Source organism: Sciurus vulgaris (assembly GCF_902686455.1).
Source record: "Sciurus vulgaris genome assembly, chromosome: 8".
Taxonomy (NCBI): Eukaryota; Metazoa; Chordata; class Mammalia; order Rodentia; family Sciuridae; genus Sciurus; species Sciurus vulgaris.
In genome coordinates, this window is record NC_136468.1 from 90932133 (window position 1) to 90955430 (window position 23298).

Below are 23298 nucleotides of genomic sequence, written 5' to 3' on the forward strand. Positions count from 1 at the left end.
GAGGTAGGAAGCGTCTGGGGCCAGGTGACACCGTAGGGGTTTCAGGAAAGACTCGTTTACTCTCGCGGTTGGAAAGCTGCCCCCGCAAGATTCCAAAAATCTAAGTCTCCCGCTATTGCTTATTCATTTTCCGTATAAATTGTTAAGACTTACAAGGTGCTAATTTAGGCTATGTAAAGCGCATTCCCGGTGCATGACTCTTACTACAACCAGTAAGACAAATTCTTTTTTCCCTACCTAGGAAATAAATTTAGGCTAGGAGAGGTTATCTGTGATGCTTAAAAGTCACTAGATCCCAGAGCATTTGAGCTCCGTCTTTAAACTGTATCTGATTCCTTCCACAATACCGCATAAAGTTATAGTTGCTAACAATTTATCATGTAAGTGATCTTGGTGTAGACAGTAAATAATGGATAAGGACGTGCAGACTTCCATTTTAAAGAAGAAATAGTAATCACGGTTAGGAATTACACACCCTCCTCTTAGTTTAAATAATCTAGTTCTACATAATTCGCCTGATTCAAATGCAATGCATGTTCATTGTAGTCAATTTAGAAGAAACTGGAAAGTACCAAAGTAGGTTTTAAGATAAAATACAGGAGACGAATATTTGAATTTCAGATAAGTAACCAATAATTGTTATGTATTTTTACTAAATCTGGCAACCTCAGGCTAAGGGAAAAGAATCATCCACAATTAATCATTTTAACATTTTGGTGCATGCTTCTGTGACATTATAATTAAAGCAATATATGGATAATATTGTACACATTTTCTCGTTCCACTTGGTCTATGATTAACATTTTTCCTGGTCAAATATTCTTAGAATAGTGCATTTTCACACTTTTATGTACTAAGAATTCCCCCAGGGAGATCTTGTTGACATGCAGATATTTTGTTTCCGAAGGTCTGGGTTAGGTGCAACATTCTGCATTTCTAACAAGCTCCTAGGTGGTGTCAAGTCAAGAGTACAAGGACCACACTTCCGCACCTATTTTACACTGACCTAACAGCATTCTATCTTGAAGTTCCCATATCCTCGGCCCAGGAACTGGGTCACTTCGCCCTATTGTTGGGCACCTCAAGTGTGTGCGGAATCAGTCAGACAACCTTGAAGTTAAGAATAGGACCCTTGGGGAGTAGAAGTCAGGGGATAGCCTCAAACACGGCAAGCTGCACCCTACCCATGTATAATGCATTTAAAGTCAACTTTGTCTCACACTGGTCTCAGAGACCTCTCTCCTCATCCATCGCCGGCTCGCAAGCCAGCCCTCCCGCACTCAATTTCCCTGCGAGCCTCTCAACGTCAACCCGACGCCACTGCCGCGGCGAAATCCCGGAGTGGATTTTGGGATCGTGCGCACGAGCGGCGCACTGGGCATGCGCAAGCGCGATCGGGCCGGGTGGGTCGCGGGCTCAGGTAGCGCGCGGTGACTGCCGGCTATAGCCGCGACCGGGGTCGTACTCGCCGCACTTTGGAGGCTTTGGCCGCCGCTCGAGCCTGCCCGACGTCTTGGCCCCCTTGTGGACAGCGTTCCGGCCCCACCACCTGGAGCCACCGGCCGGCCGCTACCTCTGGCACCCAGGCCGTCGCAGTGACCCCGCCCCCGGGCCGAGGATGTGAGGCGGGCCGGGCGTCCCCGCACCAGGCCCGGGCGCCGGCAGTGGGCGTCTGGGCCTCGCCGGGCAATGGCCCTGCTGCCGGTTCTCCTCGCCTCCTGGGCCCGGGGCCAGTGAGGCGGCCGGCGGGCGTGGGCGAGCGGCCCCGTCGCGGCGCGGGCGCCATGGAGGGCGTGCTGTACAAGTGGACCAACTATCTGAGCGGTGAGTGGCCCGGCCGGGGGCGCGCCAGGGGCCGGTCCTTTGTCTGAGCGGCCGGGGGCGACGGGCTGACGCGCCTTGTGGGGTCGCAGTCGCCGCCCCTCCGGACACCGCCGAGGGTGGCACGGACCCGGCGTCTCTCCCAGAGCAGGTCTCTCATAGGACCGTGACCCCCTGCGGTTCGGGTACGACCCTCTCCGGGGTTGGGTGAGAGCTTCATGGAAAGCTACAGAAGACCAGGCTTTGAGGTGCCTTGAATGGCACGATGCCACCGGGAAGAAGGCGCTGACAGCGGTTCTGGGATCCTCTGGGAGTCTCCCGCATTGTAGCCAGGGAGCAGGAATCGCCCGGCTCCCAGCCAGATTTCACACAAATGCCAGCAGTCACCTGGAATTCCAGGGGTGAAAGGTCTCACATAAGTCTCCAGTGCATGCACTTTGACTTCGTCACCGTTGGAGTCATCTGCGATTACCCGATTGCAATTCAACAGTATTCCTGAGGTTTTTTATTTTCTCACTGAGCATTTCCTTTGTTTTTACAGACTCAGAAACTACCCTAAAATGAATGCAAATATGAGCAGGTGTTTCCTTACCCTGCTGAGCGGAATGGCTTAAGAAATGGTACACTCTTTCCAGTTTCTGGAAATACTTTATTCATGTCTCAAAAAGGTTGGAACTACTGTTTAGCTGTGGATGATGATTGAAAATGAGCACTTTTATTATTTGAGTAACCAGTATTTAACTTAAAAATTAAATATGCTGGAAACTGTTAGACTCTTCTTTGCAGTTAAACGTTTTGTTTTGGAAAATGGGCAATTTTAATGCCAATGTGTTTGAAACCAGATATGTTCACAGTATCTGGTAGAATAGGGGAGATTTCCCCACCTTTTCTTAGGACAGTTGTTTAAAGGTTGTGGTGTGTTGATGCTCTGGGTGTTTTAAGAAAGATGAGTGTGCCTGAGGGGATCGATTGGCATGTAAACTTTGAGGAGGTCACAGCACACAGCACAGACAAAAGTCCACCTGTTGGGTGTACCCAGAATCTTTTCCCTTTGCATAATATGTAGTTAGTAGTGAGTTGTGTTTATTCTTCCTGTATCATTACTAGAGAGATCACTAGAGTGAAGATGTTTATGGCCTCTTCTTCAAGGACCTCCCCTCATGTCAGCATTTAGATTAGATGAGATGTGGATAACTCAAAGCTGGGCTTCAGTTTGGTGAACACCAGCAGCTGTTTAGCACTGTGTTAATCTAAGAGGAGGAGGCTTGGCCACGCAGTTTTCCCTTTGAAGTCTCCCTAAGCTCTGAGAAGTGTGGATATTATGTCCTTGAATCAAATCAAGTTGCTGGTCCTTGACCCCTTTCTCTCACACAGGTTTTTTTTATCTTTTTATCTTTTTTCTTTCATTCTCAGCATTCATCCTTTCTTCATACTTTTCTTCCACCTCCCTTTCCTTTTAAAAGCTTTTCTTCCTTTTTTTTCCCCCTCTTCCTTTCTCTATGAAAAGTTATGTCCCTTAGTACAATACCTATATCCTGACAGTGAAATGCCTTTTACATTGTTTTCCAGATTGTCCTTGTATAGCCCTCATTAAAGCAAGATTTCTCTAAAAGAATCTTTTGGAATCTTTGTCACACAATGCGCATATCATCTGTTCTATTGGAAAAGAGTTCATGTTATCAGGTGCCAGGGTGGAAACTTTAAAGGGGCTCTGGAGCCATTGCCAGAGGTAGCTGATGGTTTGCTGTATTTTGGGGGATTGCAGGAATCTAGTGCTAGACAAGTGCTCTATTACTGAGCTACATCCCTAGTCCTTTTTATTTTAGAGTCAGAGTTTTGCTAAGTTTTCTAGGTTGGCCTCTGATTTTTCGGCTCATCTTCTGGAGTAAGTGGGATTACAGGCATCTGCCACTGAGCCCAGCTCAGAGGCAGCTGTCTTTACATTATGCTGCATGTTCCTTTGACTTAACATGCCCACTTCTTGTGGGCATGCTATTCATACAAGTCCATCACACCATTGGATACTTTTCTGGATGTACTTAGAATTATGGTTCAGCACATTCTCTTTCATTAGGAGATAAATTTACTTTGGAGAAGATTGGTAATAGCCTAGGAGGATCATATGAATTCTTGTTTATTCCACTCTCCTTTGCTAGTGGGTCTCCCAAAAAGAGCATGTTTGTCAGTGACAAACTTTGATGGCAATATCACTACTTTTTCTTCTTCTGAAGCTTATTTTTTAAATTAATTTTTTTCTTGTGATTTTGCACACAGTAACTTTAAAATGTATATAATCCAAGTCCAAGATTATGTCCATTCTGGATTTTTTTCCTCCAAAAGATTATAACCTATGCCTCTTTTAAAATAGCTTATATGTTTCTGTCATGTGGATAGCTTAATATGGAATACTTTGTGTCAAATTGGAGCAGAGAAATTAAATCAGTTTATCACTTGATCCTTAAATCCTTGGAGAATGTTAGCCCCCCCTTTTTTTGGGGGGGGTGGGTGTGCTGGAGATCGAACCCAGAGCCTTGTGCTTACAAGGCAAGCACTCTACCGACTGAGCTTTCTCCCCAGCCCCCCGCCTCCCCTTTTTTGTGGTGCTGGGGATCGAACCCAGGCTTTAACGAAGAACCTTCCAGGCATAAGGAATGCCAGTGTCAAGCCCCCAAATCAGGACAGAGATCAGTAGATTTGAGGAAAGAAAAGCAGACCCATCTGACTGGAGAATTGAGAAGAGCACAAAAACTACACAGATGCTGGGGTGTGTGGGAGGCCCAATATTATGGGACCTCATTGGCTGATTAAAACATTGTGGTTTGATTGTGTATAAATATTGTGTACATGTGTGAGAGAAGAGTGGTGAAATTTAAACAAGTTTACTCTTTTTGCAGTGTACAAAGTTTTGTGGTCCCTTCTTTGTATTTCTCCTGCATTTATTATGTTTTACCAAACATTATAGTTCTTTTGTGAGTCTTTTGAATTAAACTTATAGGTATTGATTACTGAAAGTTAGAAACATTAAACCCTAAGAATGGCATCTAAATAGTTTGCATGAATATACCTTTAAAGTGCAGAAACAGATAAAAAGTAGCCTCCTTTTCACTCAGTTGCCAGACATATTTATGTATACCCTGTGCTCCTTCAATGAAAAATGGAAAAGAAGAAACAAAAAGCAACTTCTTAGCCATCTGTCTTTTGAAAGGCAGAATAGTGGACATTCTAGATTTAGTTTGAATGTCTTTTCAGATGTTAGATCTATCAGTCTAAGATGCAAAGGAAATAAATTAAACATTTTACAGACACCCATATTTTGTGACATACACAATATGCTACTGTAGCTACTATATGCTTATTTTTTTTAAAATTTCAAGACCTAAAATTTAGTCAAGGAATATTATATGTGCAAGGCTATACATTAATGCTGTAGAATGCTGGCCCAGGAGTCAGAGACCTGAAATTGAATACCATCTCCATCACTGCTGACTGCTCTCACTTTATCATTTTGAGCTGTAGTGTTTTCCTACAGAAAAATAATAAATTTACCAGTTCATAATTATTAGCACTTGCCAGCCACTATTCTAAACATTTTACATATATTAGTTAATTTGATTTTTGTAGCAGTTTTCAGAATCAGTTGTCTTTATTATCCCTATTTTCCAAATGAAGACATATTGAGTGACAGCAGTAGAATGAGCCCAGGCTCACACATAAGTGACTCCAGAGTCAGTGCTCCATTACATAATACTTTTAATGGTCCTTGCTGCTAGATCATTATATAATTCTTGTTGATGCATAATGTACCTATATTTGAAGTATGTTTGACCTAGAATATAAGGCTAGTTGGGGATAGGAGGTAGAGAGGAGTTCAGGAGTGAGGAAGACTTCGAATGCCCAATATTGTGCCTATGCTTTGCCACAAGGAGATTTTTTGAGTTGGGTTTTTCACTTTGCAGTTTTAAGTCCCTTTCCTGCAGACAGGAGGGCTGCTGTTAAGCGCTCCAGCCAATTGCAGACTTCCTGAGTGTATCTAGCAGATTAGAGCACACGTACATTGTAGCACTGCATTTCAAACATAACAAAAACTTCAATCATGCTGACCAGGTGTTTGTCATTGAGAAGGTGCTATAATTTTGCTACCCGCCCCCCTGCAGCTGGAGAAAGGTGTCACTTGGCCTATATGTTTGTGCTGTGTAAACAGTGCCAGGAAGACATCTAGAATATGCATGATTCAGAACAGGATACAACTACTGGTCAATGTTTTTTGTTGTAGTTTTAGCATTTTTACTGAGTTAATAATACAGGTATCATAAAATTGACCATTCTTAATAATACAGGTACCATAAAATTGACCATTTTATATATGCAGAGTACAAACCATTACCACAGTTTTAGAGCATTTTCATTATTCTAAAAAGAAACCCCATTAGAAATCACTCACATACCCTGCCCTTTTCTCTGAGCAGTCTCTAATCTGTTTGCATCCATTTGCCTATTTTAGTATAAATGTAATTATAAAACATACATGTGGTCTTTAGTTTCTTTTCCTTGGCATGATTTTTTTTTTGGTTTACCTATGTTGGAGCATTACTTCATTCCTTTTTATTGCCAAATAATATTCTGTTGTATATATGTATACCACATTTGCTTATCCATCCTTCAGTTTATGGACATTTACGTTATTCTCTTTGGGGGGCTATTAAGAACAGCGTTTCAGTGAATATGTATAAGTTTTTATGTTTTCATGTCTCTTTGGCTATGTATCTAGGAATAGAATTTTTGAGTCATATGGTAACTCTTTGTTTAACAATTTGAGGAACTGCCTAATTATTTTCCAAATAATGGTTTATTGTTAAACCATTTTAGCAAAGATTCAGTTTCTTCACATCCTTGATGATACTTATTATTGATTTTTTTTGTTATAGCTTATCAGTGTGTATGAAATGGTTTGTGGTTTTGATTTATATTTTCCTAATGATATTGATCATCTTTTCATTTGCTTTTAAGCCATTTGTGTATTTTCTTTGGTGAAATGTTTATTCACATCCTTTGCCAATTTGTTAATTGAGTTATTTTTTCATTGTGGAATTGCAAGAACTCTTTATTCTAAATATAAGTTTTTTATATAATATACGATTGTGATACAGTACATGATTTGCAGGTATTTTATTCTGTAGGTTTTTTTTTTCATTTTCTTGATAGTATCATTTACAGCACAGAAATTTTAAATATTGAAGTAGGCCAATTTATAAAATTTTTCCTTTTATTGCTTATGCTTTCAGTATCATATATTAGGGAACCATTGCCTCATCTGAGGTCATGAAGTTTTAGTCCTGTGTTCTTTCTTTTATAGTTTTAGCTTTTGCCTTTAGATCTTAGATCCATTTTGAATTAATTTTTGTGTATGATGTGTGATGTGAGGTTGGAGTACAAGTTCATTTTTATTTTATTTTTTATTTTTTGGTACTGGGGATTGAACCCAAGGTTGCTTAACCACTGAGCCACATCCTTGCTCTTTTTTGTATTTTATTTAGAGGCAGGGGCTCACTGAGTTGCTTAGGGCCTCTGTAAGTTCCTGAGCCTGGCTTTGAACTTGAGATCCTCCTGCTTCAGCCTCCTGAGCCACTGGAATTATAGGCATGGGCCACTGTGCCTGGCATGAGTTCATTCTTTCAGGTGTAGCTATCTGGTGGTTAACTTTTACCCATGGAATTCCTGGTTTTAGTGACAGTAAGTTAGTTAGCTATCCAATACTATGATGAAATGCCTGAGAAATCAACATATAAAGAGAAAAGGTTTATTTTAGTATTGGCGGTTCCTATCCATGATTGATTGTCCCTATTGCTTTAGGCCTGTGGTAAGGCAGCATGTCATAGTAGGACCATGTGGCAGATCAAAACTGCTTACTTCATGACCAGTAAGCAAAACAAGAGGGAACCAGGGTTCCGCAGTCTCCTTCAATGTAATGCCTGCGGGTTTTCACATGCCCCCTTGGGGTCCAAGCCTTTGTTACGTGAACATTTGGGATCATTAAAGAAGCAAACTAATAACACAGAGTTACAGGCCAGAATAGTGAAGTGTTTACGTGCAAAAGGTTGAACTCAGCCCTGAGTTCAGACCTTTGCTTTACTATTTTCTAGTGCTGCCACCCTCACCAAGTTACTTAATCTGCCTGAATTTCAGTTTTAAAATGACAGCAATAATAATAAGCATACCTAGGTTTGTTAAGAAGATGAAATCGATATGAATATCGATATGTGAACCTGCCTGGTACATAGTTCACTAAGGATAGGTTAATTAAATAATTGTTTTGATTAAAGATGCCTGGAAAATTCAGTCTGTGTATTCAGCTTTCTCTGTGGAAACTGTGGCTCATGACTTCTGAGACTATATATATCCTGAATTCCTTAAATATTCCCTTTGGAAATCAGAGCTTTATAAATTTTAAAGGAAAAGATCCAAATAAGCCATCAAAAATTTGGAATTGACTCTACAGTTATGTGACAATCATATGATTCTCTTTGGACGACTCATAATTATAGATCATGTAATTTCACATTCCACTGGTTTGTGCTTCTGCCTTCAGAAAAAATTAATAATTCAAGGAACTTAAGAGATGTGATACCATGGTCTCATTGTCACCCCATCAAAAGTGGCACTAGTTTTCCCTCTGATCTGATGTGTGATATGGTCAGATGCTGGGAATGATCCATAGATTCCTTTATGCTCGTTGCAGTGGTGAAGACTGGGGATCTTTGTTCTTAGGCTGCACCCTCAGTGTTTTATCCTTACCACTTCCTGTTATCATTACTTTCCATTAGGAATAGATTTGAGACAGTCAGAAAATCAAACTTTGGAGCTATTGTTGTACACAAAATAGTTGAATGAAACAACAGGGAGGGCATGTCCAAAAAAATAGTGTGATGCTTGGGTGTTTCTCTTCTTGGATTCAATTTCAAGTTTGCCTGTGAGTTGTACGGCAGCACCAGAAAAGATAGAGATAATGGAAAATACATAGAGAGTACTCACGAGAGAGGACTGACCTTTCTCAGTATTAAGTCACATCAAAGAATGCAAAATATTTGCTTGAGAATCCACTCCATGTCCTTTAGATAGAATTGTTCCTGTATAATCCAAGACAAAATTGCTCTGTGTTGATTTTTAAATGCCAGAGAAATGGTTTTACCAATCTACTTTCAACACTGACTAGTATCCCTTTTCTTTTATTCATTCATTCAAGAAATATTGAGCACCACTTGTCAGACCCTGGATGCATGTTGGAGATTCTGCTTGGAGTAGAATGTGATCTTTGAGCTAAAGGAGATTGTAATCTAGTGGAAATTCTTCCAAAGAATGAAATGCACTTCCAGTTAAATTTTGTGATTTTGACTTGGCAATGGCTTAGAGGGAGTACATTGCATATAACTGGTCCCTAGAGGAGGTTAGGTGTCGACTTTGACCTTCTCTTGCCTTTACTGGAATTTTAAAGGCAAATTTGGGGCACATTCTGACAGGCTCTAATGTTAAAAGTCTTTAGTCATCCACCTCAACATTGGAGATGTCCTTTTGCTTTTATCCCTGTATATTGGCCTGTATATTTGACTTGGACGGACTTAAGTCCTTCAACATCTGAGGCCAGTGTAAGCATTCATCTCTCTGTTTATAAATTGGCAAATAATGCCCAAAGGAATTAAGTGACTTGCTCATGATGGCACATGTGGATGTTATAAGTCTAAACTTGAACCAAAGTTTTCCTGACTCTAAGTAAGATGCTGGTGGGACATACAAGAAACACGTTCCAGAAAAAAATACCCAGTTTAGTTGTCCAGAGTACATAGAAGTGATTTTACAGCACTCTCTAACAGAAGGTTCTAAAGAGAATTTCCTATAATCATAATTATAGTCTCCTCACCATCTGTAAACATGACTTCCCACTAGACTGCCAATTCTTGAGGGCTAGAATCCTCTTTTCTCTATTCTCCCAGCCTAGCGAATTATAACTGCTCAGAAAATGCTATGTGTATTAATTAATGTAAGTTAGAAGTCTGTAATTTAGCTAATGCTTGGTTACTACATGTTACGATGAGGGGTGTTTCTTCTTTCTTCCCTCTTCCCTAGCTATAGTAAAAATGTTATTGACTGACCTGGCAAAGGAATCCAAGTCTTTGCTATCCACTGCCTTGTCCAGCTCCACTAGGGAAGCTGAGATGGAGGGAGGTTCTGATGCCATGAGGTGTGACTGAACTCCAAGGTTGGACTTTGGAAACCAGTGCAGTGATGGAAGTCAGGGGTCACAGTAGATCGATAACTGTGCTTTTCTGCAATTTGAAGTGGTAGGTTTTGCTGGGTTCAGTGGTACATGCTTATAATCTCAGCTAATTGGGAGGCTGAGGCAGGAGGATTGCAAGTTGGAGGCCAGCCCCAACAATTTAGTAAGATCCTGTCTCAGAATACACCCTGGGGAGGAAGGGTAGGAAAGAGGAGGCACTGGAGACTGAAATGGAGCAAATTAAATTCTATGTGTGTATGATTGTCCAAATGAACCCAACTATTATGTGTAACTGTAATACACTAATGAAAGCATTTAAAAAACATTGGGAGTATTTCAGCAAAGGAATAGCACAAGGGAATTTGGGGAGTAGTAGGTAATGGAATTTTTCTGTGTCTTGATTATTGTGGTACTTACTAGAGTACTATGCATTTATTGAAACTTGGAATGGTTTGCCAAAGAATGAATTTTATTTTATGTAAATTTTAAAATATTTTAAGTATCTGTTGTCATGAGCAAGCTGCTGTGCCATTAACATGGACTGGAAATGTTTGTGTCTTTCCACAATGTCAGAATTTGTTGAATAACAATAAATTCACAAGCTATATCACTCATTGGTTGTAGTTTACCAAGTATTGAGTACTCATAGGTCACTTGGTAGCTATGAGCTGGGCAATAGAATCAATAGCATATTCTTTTATTCCAGTATTATTAGTTTCTGTAAAAAACAATTTACATAATGATATATAGGTTACAGAAATGCTAAGAAAGGGTTAATAGTGGTCACAGAGTTTCAGGAGGACATAATGAGTAAAGGCAAAGGAGAGAAATGCAAAAAATGTCACTGCAGGTGGGCAGAGAAGATTATGAACCGATCAGAACTTGTTCAGGGCACAGAGCTGTCAGGGTGTGGAATTTATTTTAGACCAGCATCTGGACAGCAAGCATTTTCAAGGTGGGCCATGTCAAGCAATGAGATGGAGATGAGCTGAGCCTCACCCCTACCTGAGGACAGAGTTGGAAGTTCCTTGTTTGTCAATCTCCAAAGCATTCACTTGATGATCTGAAGATTGGTTGGTGTGCCACTGGTATCCATCCAGTCCTGGGGTGTTTCTCTTTTTATGGGTCTCAAGTGAGGGGATAGCATCAGTTGGTTGTTTGGTGTGTTCGATAAGCTCATAGGCCTGGTTTCTCTGATATGGGTTTGATATACCCATGTATTCAAGTGTTTCTGATTTAATTTGAAACGTTTACAGGTGCTCATTTTTTAATAGCACAATTAATTTGTCAGATTGTGCCTTAAGATTATACTGTGCAGCTGATGGTTGTTTACTTGTATAAACAAGGGATACAGTCATTCTACCTTGGCATGTATCCAGAATGAAATAATTCACAGCAAACTACTGCTTCATAAAGTAGAGTAACTCAGGGTTAAGCACAGCCTGAAAACTGCTGTTCTACACATCGGAGCAACTGAACAGGGCACAGCCTGCTCTCCATATCTATGTAATGGAGTCCATATGTCCCCCTTTATAGTGATGTGTTTGGAAGAACTACTTGTCACAAGGCTGCTGGGAGGGAAAAAAAGAAGCAAAGCTACAGTATTTTTTAGTCATAAGTGGTGTGACTCATAAGTCACATTTTCTTTAGGAAATAAGAACATTTCTATTTAGAAATTTTGATTTTAAAATAGTAGTTTTTGTTGGGAATAACAAAGAAATTTTAGTACAAAATGAACGTGAGCAATACCAATTTAGATCCAAATATAAGTGCATAATTTGAAGAAAATTATGCTCATTGAAAAAAATACATATTGTTTAACACTATTTGAATTTAAAATCATTTCTGGTTTAGTGACAGGTGCCTGTAGTCACAGTTACCCAGTTGCTGGGGATGCTCAGGCAAGTGGATCACTTGAGTTCAGAAGTAGAAGACCAGCCTGGGCAACATAATATGACTCTGTCTCTAGTAAATTTTGCAAGTGGTTGCTCATGGTATTGTAGAAAGATATTTGCACTATGTGAGAAAAGAACAAGCTTGTAACAGTTTTGAAATAATGATCTTCAGATATTTCTAAATTTCATTAATAATGTTTGAGGATGTTTTGTCTCTTTCAGAGTATTTATATTTTTCACTTCTTTTGTTAATTTTTTACTGAATAGTATATTATTTTTGGATTATTATTATTTTGGATTTCTTTTTTTTAAATATTTTTTTAGTTGTCAGTGAACCTTTATTTTCAAAATTTATTTATTTGCAGTGCTGAGAATCGAACTCAGTGCCTCACACATGCTAGGCAAGCACTCTACCACTGAATTACAACCCCAGCGCCTGGATTTGTTTTCTTAAATTTCATTTTCAGATTGTTTATTGCAACTATGTAGAAATAAAATTGATATTTATATATAATGTCTTGCTGAACTTGTTTCTAATTGTTTTGTTTTTAGTAGATGGCATGAGTTTGTTTTTGTTTAAAATATATAGAAGAATGTCTGTGAATAGAACTAGATTTGCTCTGTCCTTTCCAATTTGGATTAATGTCTTTTATTTCATCTTTCTTGCCTACTTGCCCTGGCTACAACCTCTAGTCAGTGTTTAATAGAAGTGGTGAGAGCAAACATTCTTGTCTTGTTTCTAATCTTAGGAGGTAAGATCCTCTCTTTTCACCATCATATGTGTTAGCTGTGGGTTTTTTGTAGATGTTAAGGTTGAGTCCTTTCTCTCCCTAGTGTTGGGTGTTTTTTATTATGAAAAGAGGTTACCTTTTGTCAAGTGTTTTTTGTTTTTTTTTTGTTTTTTTTTTTTTTTTTGGTATATGTAGTGAGATGATTATATGATAATTTAGAATTCTTTTGCTTAAAGAAAACACCCAGGTCACACAGTCTTAAAATAAAGAGGGGCATTTATTGGCTTACTTAATTGAAAAGTACCAAAGGATATCTTACTTTCAGGCATAACAGTGTGATTGAGGGACTCAATCACTGTCATTCAGTTTTGCCCTTTTCTCCCTCTGCCCCCCAAACCCCCCAATTCCTTTTTCTTTTTATGTGCAAATCATGTTTAGGTCTCATATGATGGCACAATCACTGCCAGCAGCTCCAGGCAAACATCCTTAAGACCAAAGAAAAAAAGAGACTGTCTCTAGTTCTTTCTGTCTTTCCCCAGTCCAAGTAAATGTCTCAGCATTTTCTCTGGTTGCCCATTCTGGGAGTGTCATTGAGGCCAGGCTGGAGCTGCTCAACCCCACCCCAAACTACATGGATGAAGTGTGGAGAAGGGGTTTTCAGCAATAGAAGTATGCTGGGTGGATGGTGAATTGCCATAAATAAATGTCATGTATACTTTCTATAGTGAAATAATCCAGGATAATAAAAAGTGTATGAAATCATTTATATGTTTTTAGTTTTCCTTTATGCCATACCTGGCAGTGGTAGTTGATATGATCTAAAATTCTTTCTGCTTATTATTATTTCCTGTCTAATCCTTTCAAGCAGGAAGTTTGATATCACATACCATCTTTTTTTTTTTTTTTTTTGGTACTGAAGCCAGGGGTGCTTAACCACTGAGCCATATCCCCAGCCCTCTTTTATATTTCATTTAGAGTCAGGGTCTCACTAAATTGCTTAGAGCCTCACTAAGTTGCTGAGGTTGACTTCGAATTTGAGATTCTCCTGCTTCAGCCTCCTGGGGATTTATAGGTATGCTACCATGCATGCCCAGTCACATTCCATCTTTTAATAGAGGATAGCAATAAAGAGGGTGGGGATTGAATAGGAAGCTTTCTTAGTCCAGTGGTAATCTAAGGGAGCAGGGACTGGTACTGATTCACAGTTTTCATGTGCCCTTTTGTTACCTTTAATATTTTATCATTTCCAAGGTAACTGCAGATAAATTAAAAACAAGAAGTAGATGAATGGCCTCTTTATCATCCATGCCCTTTTTTCTTTGCTTTTTTCATTGCTGGACTGTATTCCAGTTTGCCCAGTATAACACATTACAAAAGAGCTATCTCAGTACTAATCTGGACTCTCTATCACTCTCATTTAAATCTTGTCTAATGAGAATGAGAATTCTATGGTCTCTTTATGTGCTTTGGAAACTCTAGGAACTTTTTGCAGAAAAGTGTTTTCTTGATCACAGTTTCTATAGTTCCAACCTACAGAATAAAATAGTGATGTATTGAACTTCCCCTTGTACCATTATAACTTCACCTAGATAAATATAGAACCTGTTATAAGGAAGGTATTGTTTCAGTTACTATTATAGTTTACTAACTACTTTAAAAACTTCCTGTGGCTGTGTTTTGTCGTGGAGGGAAGGCCATTTAGCATTTTTCAGTTTTCTGAGTTTAATACATTTTTTTCATTTTTAAGACACTTTCTCCCTACGTGTCAACATTGAAATACTAATGTATCTTGTGATCAGTACCATGTTGTTTAATTGGCAGGGCTTTTTTCTTTCTTATTACATAAAATAATGGTATGTCTTAAAATTGATGATATGATTGTTAAATTTATGTGTCTGTTTGACTGGACCACAGGTGCCCATACATTTGACTAAACATTATGCTGAATGGATCTGTGTTTCTGGATGAGATGAACGTTTGATTTAATAGACCAAGTAAAATAGATTGCCCTTCAAGTGTTGATGGGCCTCAACCAGTCAGTTGCAGACTAGAACAAATAATAAAAGGAAACTCGTGCCCAACTGCCTAGAACTGGGACCTTAGACTTCATTGTAAACTAAAATATTGGCTCTTTTGGGTCTGTAGCTTGCTGACTTAGATTTTGGGGCTTAACCTAAAGTTGTATATGAGCCAGTGTTTCATAATAAATCTGTTTATATGTATATGAACGTTCATCCTGTTGGTTCTTTTTCTCTGGAAAATGCTAATACAAATAAAATTTGATAAAATACAGTAATTGAGGGGCTGAAAGTATAGTTCACTGGTAAAGTACTTGCCTAGCATGCAAGTGGGTGTGGGTTCAACCCCCAGAACTCAAAACAAAACAAAACAGTAATTGAGGATGCTCTGAATGTCTTCTACAAAAGGTGTGGTAGATTTGGAGAGCATTCACACCAGCCAAAGTCATGGGAGTTGAATTGTGAGGGAAAAGATACTATAAAGATGCTTTGGTTCTATACCAGGGTAGCTTTCTGGAAACGAGGAGCCAAGGTATGGGAGCTTTTGTGCCAGAAGGGGCAGAGTAGACAGTTTTCTTCTTAGCACTGCAATATAAAATACTGAGTGTGCTGGGTTAGATTTCTTTATCTATGAATGCACTGGTTGGACTAAGGGTTTTTGAAGATCTCTTCCACTTACCAGGTTCTTACCAGGGAAAGCAGGTTTTTTTTTTTTTGTTTGTTTGTTTGTTTTTTTCAGTGAGGGCAGAGTAGTTATACCTTATAGTGTATTTATACCTTATAATGTATAAATAATCAGACTCTCTTGCACAAGGCTAAAACATCAATAATATCTGATTCCAGGGCAACTGACTCTACATAAGAACATAATCTGATACAGCCACATCAATGTTCATAGCTGCTCAATTCACAATAGCCAGACTGTGGAACCAACCTAGATGCCCTTCAATTGATGAGTGGATAAAGAAACTGTGGTATATATATATACAATGGAATATTACTCAGCCATAAAGAATGATAAAATTATGGCATTTGCAGGCAAATGGATGAAATTGGAGAATATCATGCTAAGTGAGATAAGCCAATCTCAAAAAGCCAAAGGACGGATGATATCGCTAATAAGTGGAGGATGACACATAATGGGGGGGAGGGAAGGGTTAGTGTTAGGGTTAGAGTTAGGGTTAGGGAGGGGGGCAAGTATGGAGGAAGGAAGTACTGTATAGAGGGTAAAGAGGGGTGGGAGGGGTGGGGGGAAGGGAAAAAATAACAGAATGAATCAAACAACATTACTCTATGTAAATTTATGATTACACAAATGGTATGCCTTTACGCCATGTACAGAGAAACAACATGTATCCCATTTGTTTACAATAAAAAAAAAAAAAAAGAACATAATCTGATGATGGATTGGGTTTTCTAGGTTGCAATGTTTGTGCCAAAAATGGTGGCCTTCAAGATTGAGTTTCTGTTGAATTTGAAGCCATGTTGAAGAAGCAGCATTTTCTGAAGTAAAAATTTACAGGTTCATCCCAAAAGGTTTGCAAGATAAGGACCGACTTAGATCAGTGTGGAAATTTTAAGGCCGTAGGGCTTTTGACATCCAATAAAGGATCTAGATTCCCTAAGAAGAAAGTCCTCGATATAAAATGTGACAAGAGGGCCATAAGCTTTAGAAAAGATTACTTTTCTTTTGTGAGAAAGGGTTATGGGGTAGGATATTTCAGTCCAAATATTATGGGAGAGTAGATGTTGAAAATTAGTGTTTATTCAGTTTTGTTTAAGGAAGTGAGCGACAGTGAGGGCAGGCCTCAGTATTCTGGGTTCCTAGAAAAGCAGATTCTGATGAAGGAAGGTGGTAAATGGAACATCTTGCCTGCCCATCTGACTCACTTGGTTTAGTACTGACCAATCTGCCTTCTGATCACAATTGTAGGTCCCCCAAATCATAATCGTAGCCCAGGGATGCTCCAGAACATACAGTAATCCCCTGTATATAATATAATAAACAGATTTCAATTGGACCTCAGCTGGTATCTTACCCACTGTTGTGTGGTGCTGTTCCCAAGGGTCCATCAGATGTCTGTACCTGCGCAGGACCTGGGGCTCTGCTTATAGCCTCACTGACTTTCTCTCCAGCTGCATGAGCCACAGTACAATCCCATGAGAGAAGTATATCCCTAAAGGGCTATTATGGCATTTCAGAGAGAGGGAAAAAAAAAATCTATGCCTGAACAAAGACCTAAAAGGCTTATGCAGAGATAGTTAGAAATGACATTTTATGAAGAACCATTTCAGAATACACAAATTTTATTTGTTTGGATATAACGTGTGAAAGAGGATTAGATGTTTGTTTTTACTGTATGTGCTTTGTCCCTAAATTCTGTAAAATTGACATGATTGGTGTTAAACCTTGAATAATTTAAGATCGGTGTGTTTTGATGGATTAAATACTAAATAGTTAAGTTCAATGAAGTTACTTTTTGCAAAGGGTTGTTAAGACTCAAGGCAGGCTACGGGTCCACATACTGTATGATCTTTGTTGAGAGGGCATTCTTATCTTTGTTGTCTCATTTTTAAGTTGTGGATGTTTTCTCTTAATCAAGAGAGGTGATAACAATAATGTTCAGGGCACAATAATATTTGCTTTAGAAACGTTAAAAGTCATATACTAAGGGGTTAGTGGTGTTCCTCTGTTGGTAGAGCACTTGCCTAGCATGCACAAGTCCTTGCTTTCAATCCCCAGCACTGGGGGAAAAAAGTCACATTACTTGTATTATATTAGGGAAACAAAGAGAATAAAACTCATCTGTGAATCCTGTTACCGAGAAAATCATCACTATACCTTTTACTGATCTTTCCAGACTTCTGTGCCTCATGTGACTAAAAATATGCCTGGAATGGGTCGGGGAGTCCTCTGTTTTTAATTTTACAAAAATAAAGCAAACATACAAGTCTTTTAAAATCTACATCTCTTAGAATTCCCCTTGTAATAAAAGGCTCTTTTCCACTGAGACCTGGTATTTTATGTTAGGCCCTACTTTCTGTGTCAAGGTAGGCACTTCACATGCAGGCATTAATTACTGTGGTGCTCTTGCTTCTGCTTTCAGGTTGGCAGCCTCGATGGTTCCTTCTCTGTGGGGGAATATTATCCTATTATGATTCTCCTGAAGATGCCTGGAAAGGTTGCAAAGGGAGCATCCAAATGGCAGTCTGTGAAATTCAAGGTGAGAAATAAGCAGCTTGCTAGTTTTCTCTGTCTTCCAGAAAAAAATAAAGCACTAACTTCTACCTGCTTTTCTCTGTGCTCCTGCAGTAGAGACCAAGCTATGTAGTGTTATGTCCCAAAGGAAAGGCTTGCATATACAACTTAAAATTGCAGCCAACTCTTGCAAGGAGATTGGTTAAGAGGTGGTCACAATAAATGAGAACAAAGGTATCAGCTAGCCCTCATTCTTTAGTCACCTGCCCACTTCAGGCCAGTGGCTATTTGCAGAACTTATTTAAGTCTTTTTACTGCAGCATCAAACATTTCTGTGTTTAACAAGATGAATATACACACACATATGCATGCATTCATACCCATGCCCGGTCTGTGCTTAGCACTCAAAATAAGCAAAAGTCTAACAGACTGGCATACATCTTTATGTCTTGGTTTTGGAATCTTGAAAAATGATGATCATATGTGACTAAAAAGAAAAACAGATGAGAATTGGGGAGGAAGGATGGAGAATGTGGTTAAAATGTGGTTTGTATTTCTTCTTCTAAAAGGTTCTGCGAGAATTGTGTGTGTGTGCGCGCGTGCATGTGTGCATGCGTGTGTGCATGCGTATGTGTGTATGTGATGTGTAGTATTGAGGATTAAACCCAGGGGTGCTCTGCCATAGAGCTACATCCCCAGCCTTTTTTATTTTTTATTTTGAGACAGGACTCACTAAGTTGCCCAGACTGGCTTTGAAATTGATATCTTCCTACCTCAGCCTCCCAAGTAGCTGAAGTTATATGAAATACCACCATAACCTGCCTGTGGGGGAATTCTTACACTTTTGGTCTGACTTGTCAAGAGAAGTAGAAGACAAAAAAATTATTGTGTTCTTGATTGCTTCCCAATAAAACCAGGAATATAAAGAACATACCCTTGCTCATTGGCATGTTTTTTGTTTTTTTTTTCTGGTGGCAGGGGAGGTTACTGGGGATTGAATTCAGGGGCACTCAACCATTGAGCCATATATCCAGTCCTACTTTGTATTTTATTTAGAGGCAGGGTCTCACTGAGTTGCTTAGTGCCTCGCTTTTGCTGAATCTAGCTTTGAAATTGAAATCCTCCTGCCTCAGCCTCCCTAGCCACTGGGATTACAGGCATGCACCTCGTGCCTGGCATGTTTTTAAATTTGTTTTATGTGACTTTAACAAAATGCCTGAGACTAGGAATATATAAAGAAAAGAGATTTATTTAGCTAATAGTTTTGGGGGCTGGAAGTCCAAAGAGTGTCATGCTGGTATTGGCAAGGGCCCCCTTAACTGCATCACATCATGGTAGGATCTTGTACAAGAGGAAGAGATCACATGGTGAAATGGGAAGCCAGAGAGACTGGGAATGGGCTGGTTTTGTTCTCTTATAACAGCCGTCTTGCAATTACTGGCCAGGGTATCATGAGAACTACATTAATGCCTTCTGAGGGTAGTTCTCCCAGTGACTTAAATTAAGTTCCACTTTTCACTGGTTCTACTGTCTCTTAATATCACCATACTGGGGACCCAGGTTCCAACAAATGTACCTTTTGGAGACAAACCACATCTAAACTATAACATGCAAGTCTTTTGGGCCCTAAAGTAATATACTTTACACACATACAACTAAAAAGAAAGATTCCCTCTCAATTCTGATAAATGATCAATTTAACCCAAAAGTTAAAATACATGACTCAAAAAAAAAAAAAAAAAAAAAAAAAAAAAAAGATAGGGTGGAGGCTACCTAGACTGGTCTCTGACTTCCTTCTGCCTTGCTCCCAGTTCATTCTGTAGATAATACGCGCATGGACCTGATAATCCCTGGGGAACAGTATTTCTACTTGAAGGCCAGAAGTGTAGCTGAGAGACAGCGATGGCTGGTGGCCCTGGGGTCAGCCAAGGCTTGCCTGACAGACAGCAGGACCCAGAAGGAGAAAGGCAAGTATGGATTGAACTTTAATCTGGGAACCTTAGAATAACCTACTGGCATCTCTGGGTTCCTGTTATTTGTTATCTTGCCCTGATCACCTGGGCAACTTTTTGTATCACTTAAATGCTGTGTTTCTCAGTAGAGCTTAAATCAGGGTCCATACCTAACGCTTTTTTCTTGGCATGTGGAAAGAGTGCAGGCTTTCAGGTTAGACACAACTATATTCAAATGATGTCTTCATAGTTTATTGACTGTGTAACTTGGCATGATCACTTAGCCTTTCTGAGCCTCAATTGCCTTATTGTTTAAAAAGAGGTCCTATCTACCTTAATATGTGAGGATTAGTGATATGAAATGGTGTAGGGTCCTACCACGTACAAAGTTGACCTTGGGGAAGAATTACTGAGCCAGAGATACTTTGGTTGGTTCAGGGTGTTTTCTAATAGTAATACCCTGCTGTCTCTTACCTCTGCCTAAGGTGGGATGGATGCTTAATCATGAGATTGCTGTTAACTGATACTCATTAACTTGACATGATTAGGCCTCCTGAGAACCGTGGTGCAGCTTTCTTTTTCTACAGGGGCAGGAGTATCAGGGCTTACTACCTAAGTCCTGGGTGCTGTTGTTCCAGCCTTGTAGCTGTGTATGCATAACTGAAGAGAGTGACTGGGAGAAGAGGATGAAAAGAAGTATATCAGGCAGTGTTTCTGATGACAGTTGTAGCAGATATGTCTCATTTTTCATGTAGACCTAGTAAAATTTTCTCTTGTTTTTTTTTTTTTATTTTTTATTTTTTAGTGGTAGACGGACACAGCATTTTTATTTATTTTTATGTGGTGCTGAGGACCGAACCCAGTGCCTTGCATGTGTGAGGCAATCACTGTACCACTGAGCTACCATCCCAGCCCCTTTATTGGTTATTTTAATGCTAAATTCTAGGGGCTGTCAGCTTTGACTCAGAGCAGGTGGTAATATGCAACATTTTCATGGAGAGGGAAGAGAGGTGGTAGTAATTTTATCTGAACCCTCAGTGCCAGGGTGGCTAGATATGGCCTTGCTGATAATGGCTGAGTACAATTAGTGTTGACAGGTAGCATGGTGAACCAGTCCTCAGAGAGAATAATAAGCAGTGTTCTTGGTGGTAATTGGACATTACAGATCTTTGTTTCCCAGTTAATAGCAGAGCAGTGCCATAGCAGGTAGATTGCTCTGACCCCATCTTAAGCAGAGGGAGAACACTGTTTTACAGAACGGAGACTAAAACTCTGAACCCTAACTATGCTCCCAGTAGTGATAGGAGTGGCTCAGACAAAACGTTGTACCCTCTTTTTGTACTAGTGATTGTTTAATGTGTCTGAAGAAATAATGCATGTTACTAAAAAACTGGATATGTCCCTTCTCTGATTTTCTTGCTTCTAAATCTTTGCCTATCAGATCTGTAATTCATACTTAAACCTCTGATTTAGGGCACAGGTTATATATTCCACTTCTATACAGAATACTAACTAGGAAATTGGTTATTCATTCTGGTAACTACATTATCATCATTTCATTATTTAGAATTTGCTGAGAATACTGAAAACTTGAAAACCAAAATGTCGGAACTAAGACTCTACTGTGACCTCCTTGTTCAGCAAGTAGATAAAACAAAAGAAGTGACCACAACTGGTGTTTCTAATTCTGAGGTAAAATATTATCTTAGTAATATTATTGCTAGTATACATGAAAAATAGCACCAGATTGCTTACAGGTGATGCTTATTTTCATGTAATCCCTGACTATTTTGGTATTTACTATTTTAGGAGAAAAAGTACCACAACTCAACACAGAAATGTATGCATTATAGCATGTGGGATCATATAGTTTTTCTTACTGGAATTTCTTCAGGATTAATTAATTGATAACATTTGGAACTTTTACCTGTAGTACTGACATACTAAAGTATGTTTCTCCCCAGTTTACATGACTTTGTTGTTGTTGTTTTGTTTTGTTTGGTTTGGTTTGGTACTGGGTATTGCACTCAGGGGTGCTCTACCACTGAACCACACCCTCAGCCCTTTTTATTATTTTGAGACAGGGTCTTGCTAAGTTGCCCAGACTGGCCTTGAACTTGGCAGTTCTCCTGCCTCAACCTCCCATGTGGCTAGGATTACCAGCATGTGCCACCATGTCTTGCCCCACTTTACATCCTTTATAAAAATGGAATCTTACCTGTCTTGCAGAACCATTTTGTAGTTGTGTCTACTAAGATGTCAGCATAGTGTCTGTCAGCAGTGTGTCATCTCTGATGAGAGTGACAGGAATTTACATATCAATAGTAAATATTGTCTTTTGGAATAGACCAGTACTTTCAGAGATGAAGACACAGTTTGGTTTCTCTCTATCATTAGCAAGAATTGCATTTTTTAACATTTACTAATAAAATTGTCATTCACTTACCTTGAAACATAAGTGATCTCTCTTGTGTTAAGCTATTGAATGACCTACATAAACCAGAGAGCATCTCTGCTCTGCTTTCAAGTTGTAATCTGACAACTGATATCTACAATGTGAAGAATCTGCAGATTATTTAGTGGTTTTAATTCATTTTTTTAGGTAATAGAACACCATGCTACTAGTAATACATGCTTTGAGGTCTTTCTAAAAAAAAAAAGGCCATTTAACTTACTTTCATTCACTTTCCTTTTGGGCTCTCTCGTTTATTCATCAGCTGCCTATTATGTATAGATGCTTTGCTGGCAGGGGGTGGGAAGGGAGGACCAAAAACCACTTTAGTCCTATTCCTACAAAGTTTGTAGTTTAGAGCAGTGATTGTCAACTCAGAGCAGCTGTGCCCACCAGGAAACATTTGGTAATGTCTAGAACATGATTGAAAGAGTACCACTGGCATCTAATGGGTAGAAGCCAGGATGCTGCTTAACATCTTTAAATGTGCCCTGCCCTTGTACACACAGGCCCCCCAAATTAGGCAGCCCAAAATATCATTGGTGCTGAGTAGAGAAGCCTTGGTTTATAGAGAAGGGAAAATGTGAATGTAGCAGTCTTTAATTCAAGAAAGAAAGTGCTCATAGAAGTGCTGTGGGAACTTGTTTATGAACAGTATTGTCCACAACCAACATCATCACCTGGGAGCTTATTAGACATACAAAGGCGAGAAAAATAGAGAGACCACTAAGATGTCTCCTGATTCTCCAGATAGTGTGTGGCCTCATTTTCCAGAACAACTTACTAATACCAATATCCAGAAGAAAAATACCCTGAATAAATAAACTTTACACTGAAGAAATAAACTCTCACAGGAAAAAAATCAATTAGGTTTTTAAAGGAATTCTAATTGTTGAAACCTTGTGGATTCTTCCATACTGAAAGCAGATGATCTGTTTTACTGGAAGCTCCACAGTACTTC

The 23298-nt window shown here is 39.3% G+C and overlaps 1 protein-coding gene across 3 annotated transcripts in view; it reads left to right on the forward strand.

Moving 5' to 3' along the window:
- The first annotated feature begins 1387 nt into the window (after positions 1–1387).
- The window catches only part of PLEKHA8 (pleckstrin homology domain containing A8), a 67981-nt gene continuing 46070 nt past the window's right edge, over positions 1388–23298 (forward strand). For 2 of the 3 annotated variants that reach the window (XM_079152119.1, XM_079152120.1), the window contains exons 1-4: positions 1388–1824; positions 17842–17958; positions 19745–19900; positions 21453–21577. In XM_079152119.1, the coding sequence (XP_079008245.1) occupies positions 1785–1824; positions 17842–17958; positions 19745–19900; positions 21453–21577 (438 nt within the window). In that variant the 5' untranslated portion in view covers positions 1388–1784. Of the gene's footprint in view, positions 1825–17841; positions 17959–19744; positions 19901–20472; positions 20536–21452; positions 21578–23298 lie in introns of those variants that run through there. The other variant, XM_079152121.1, reaches the window with a different exon arrangement.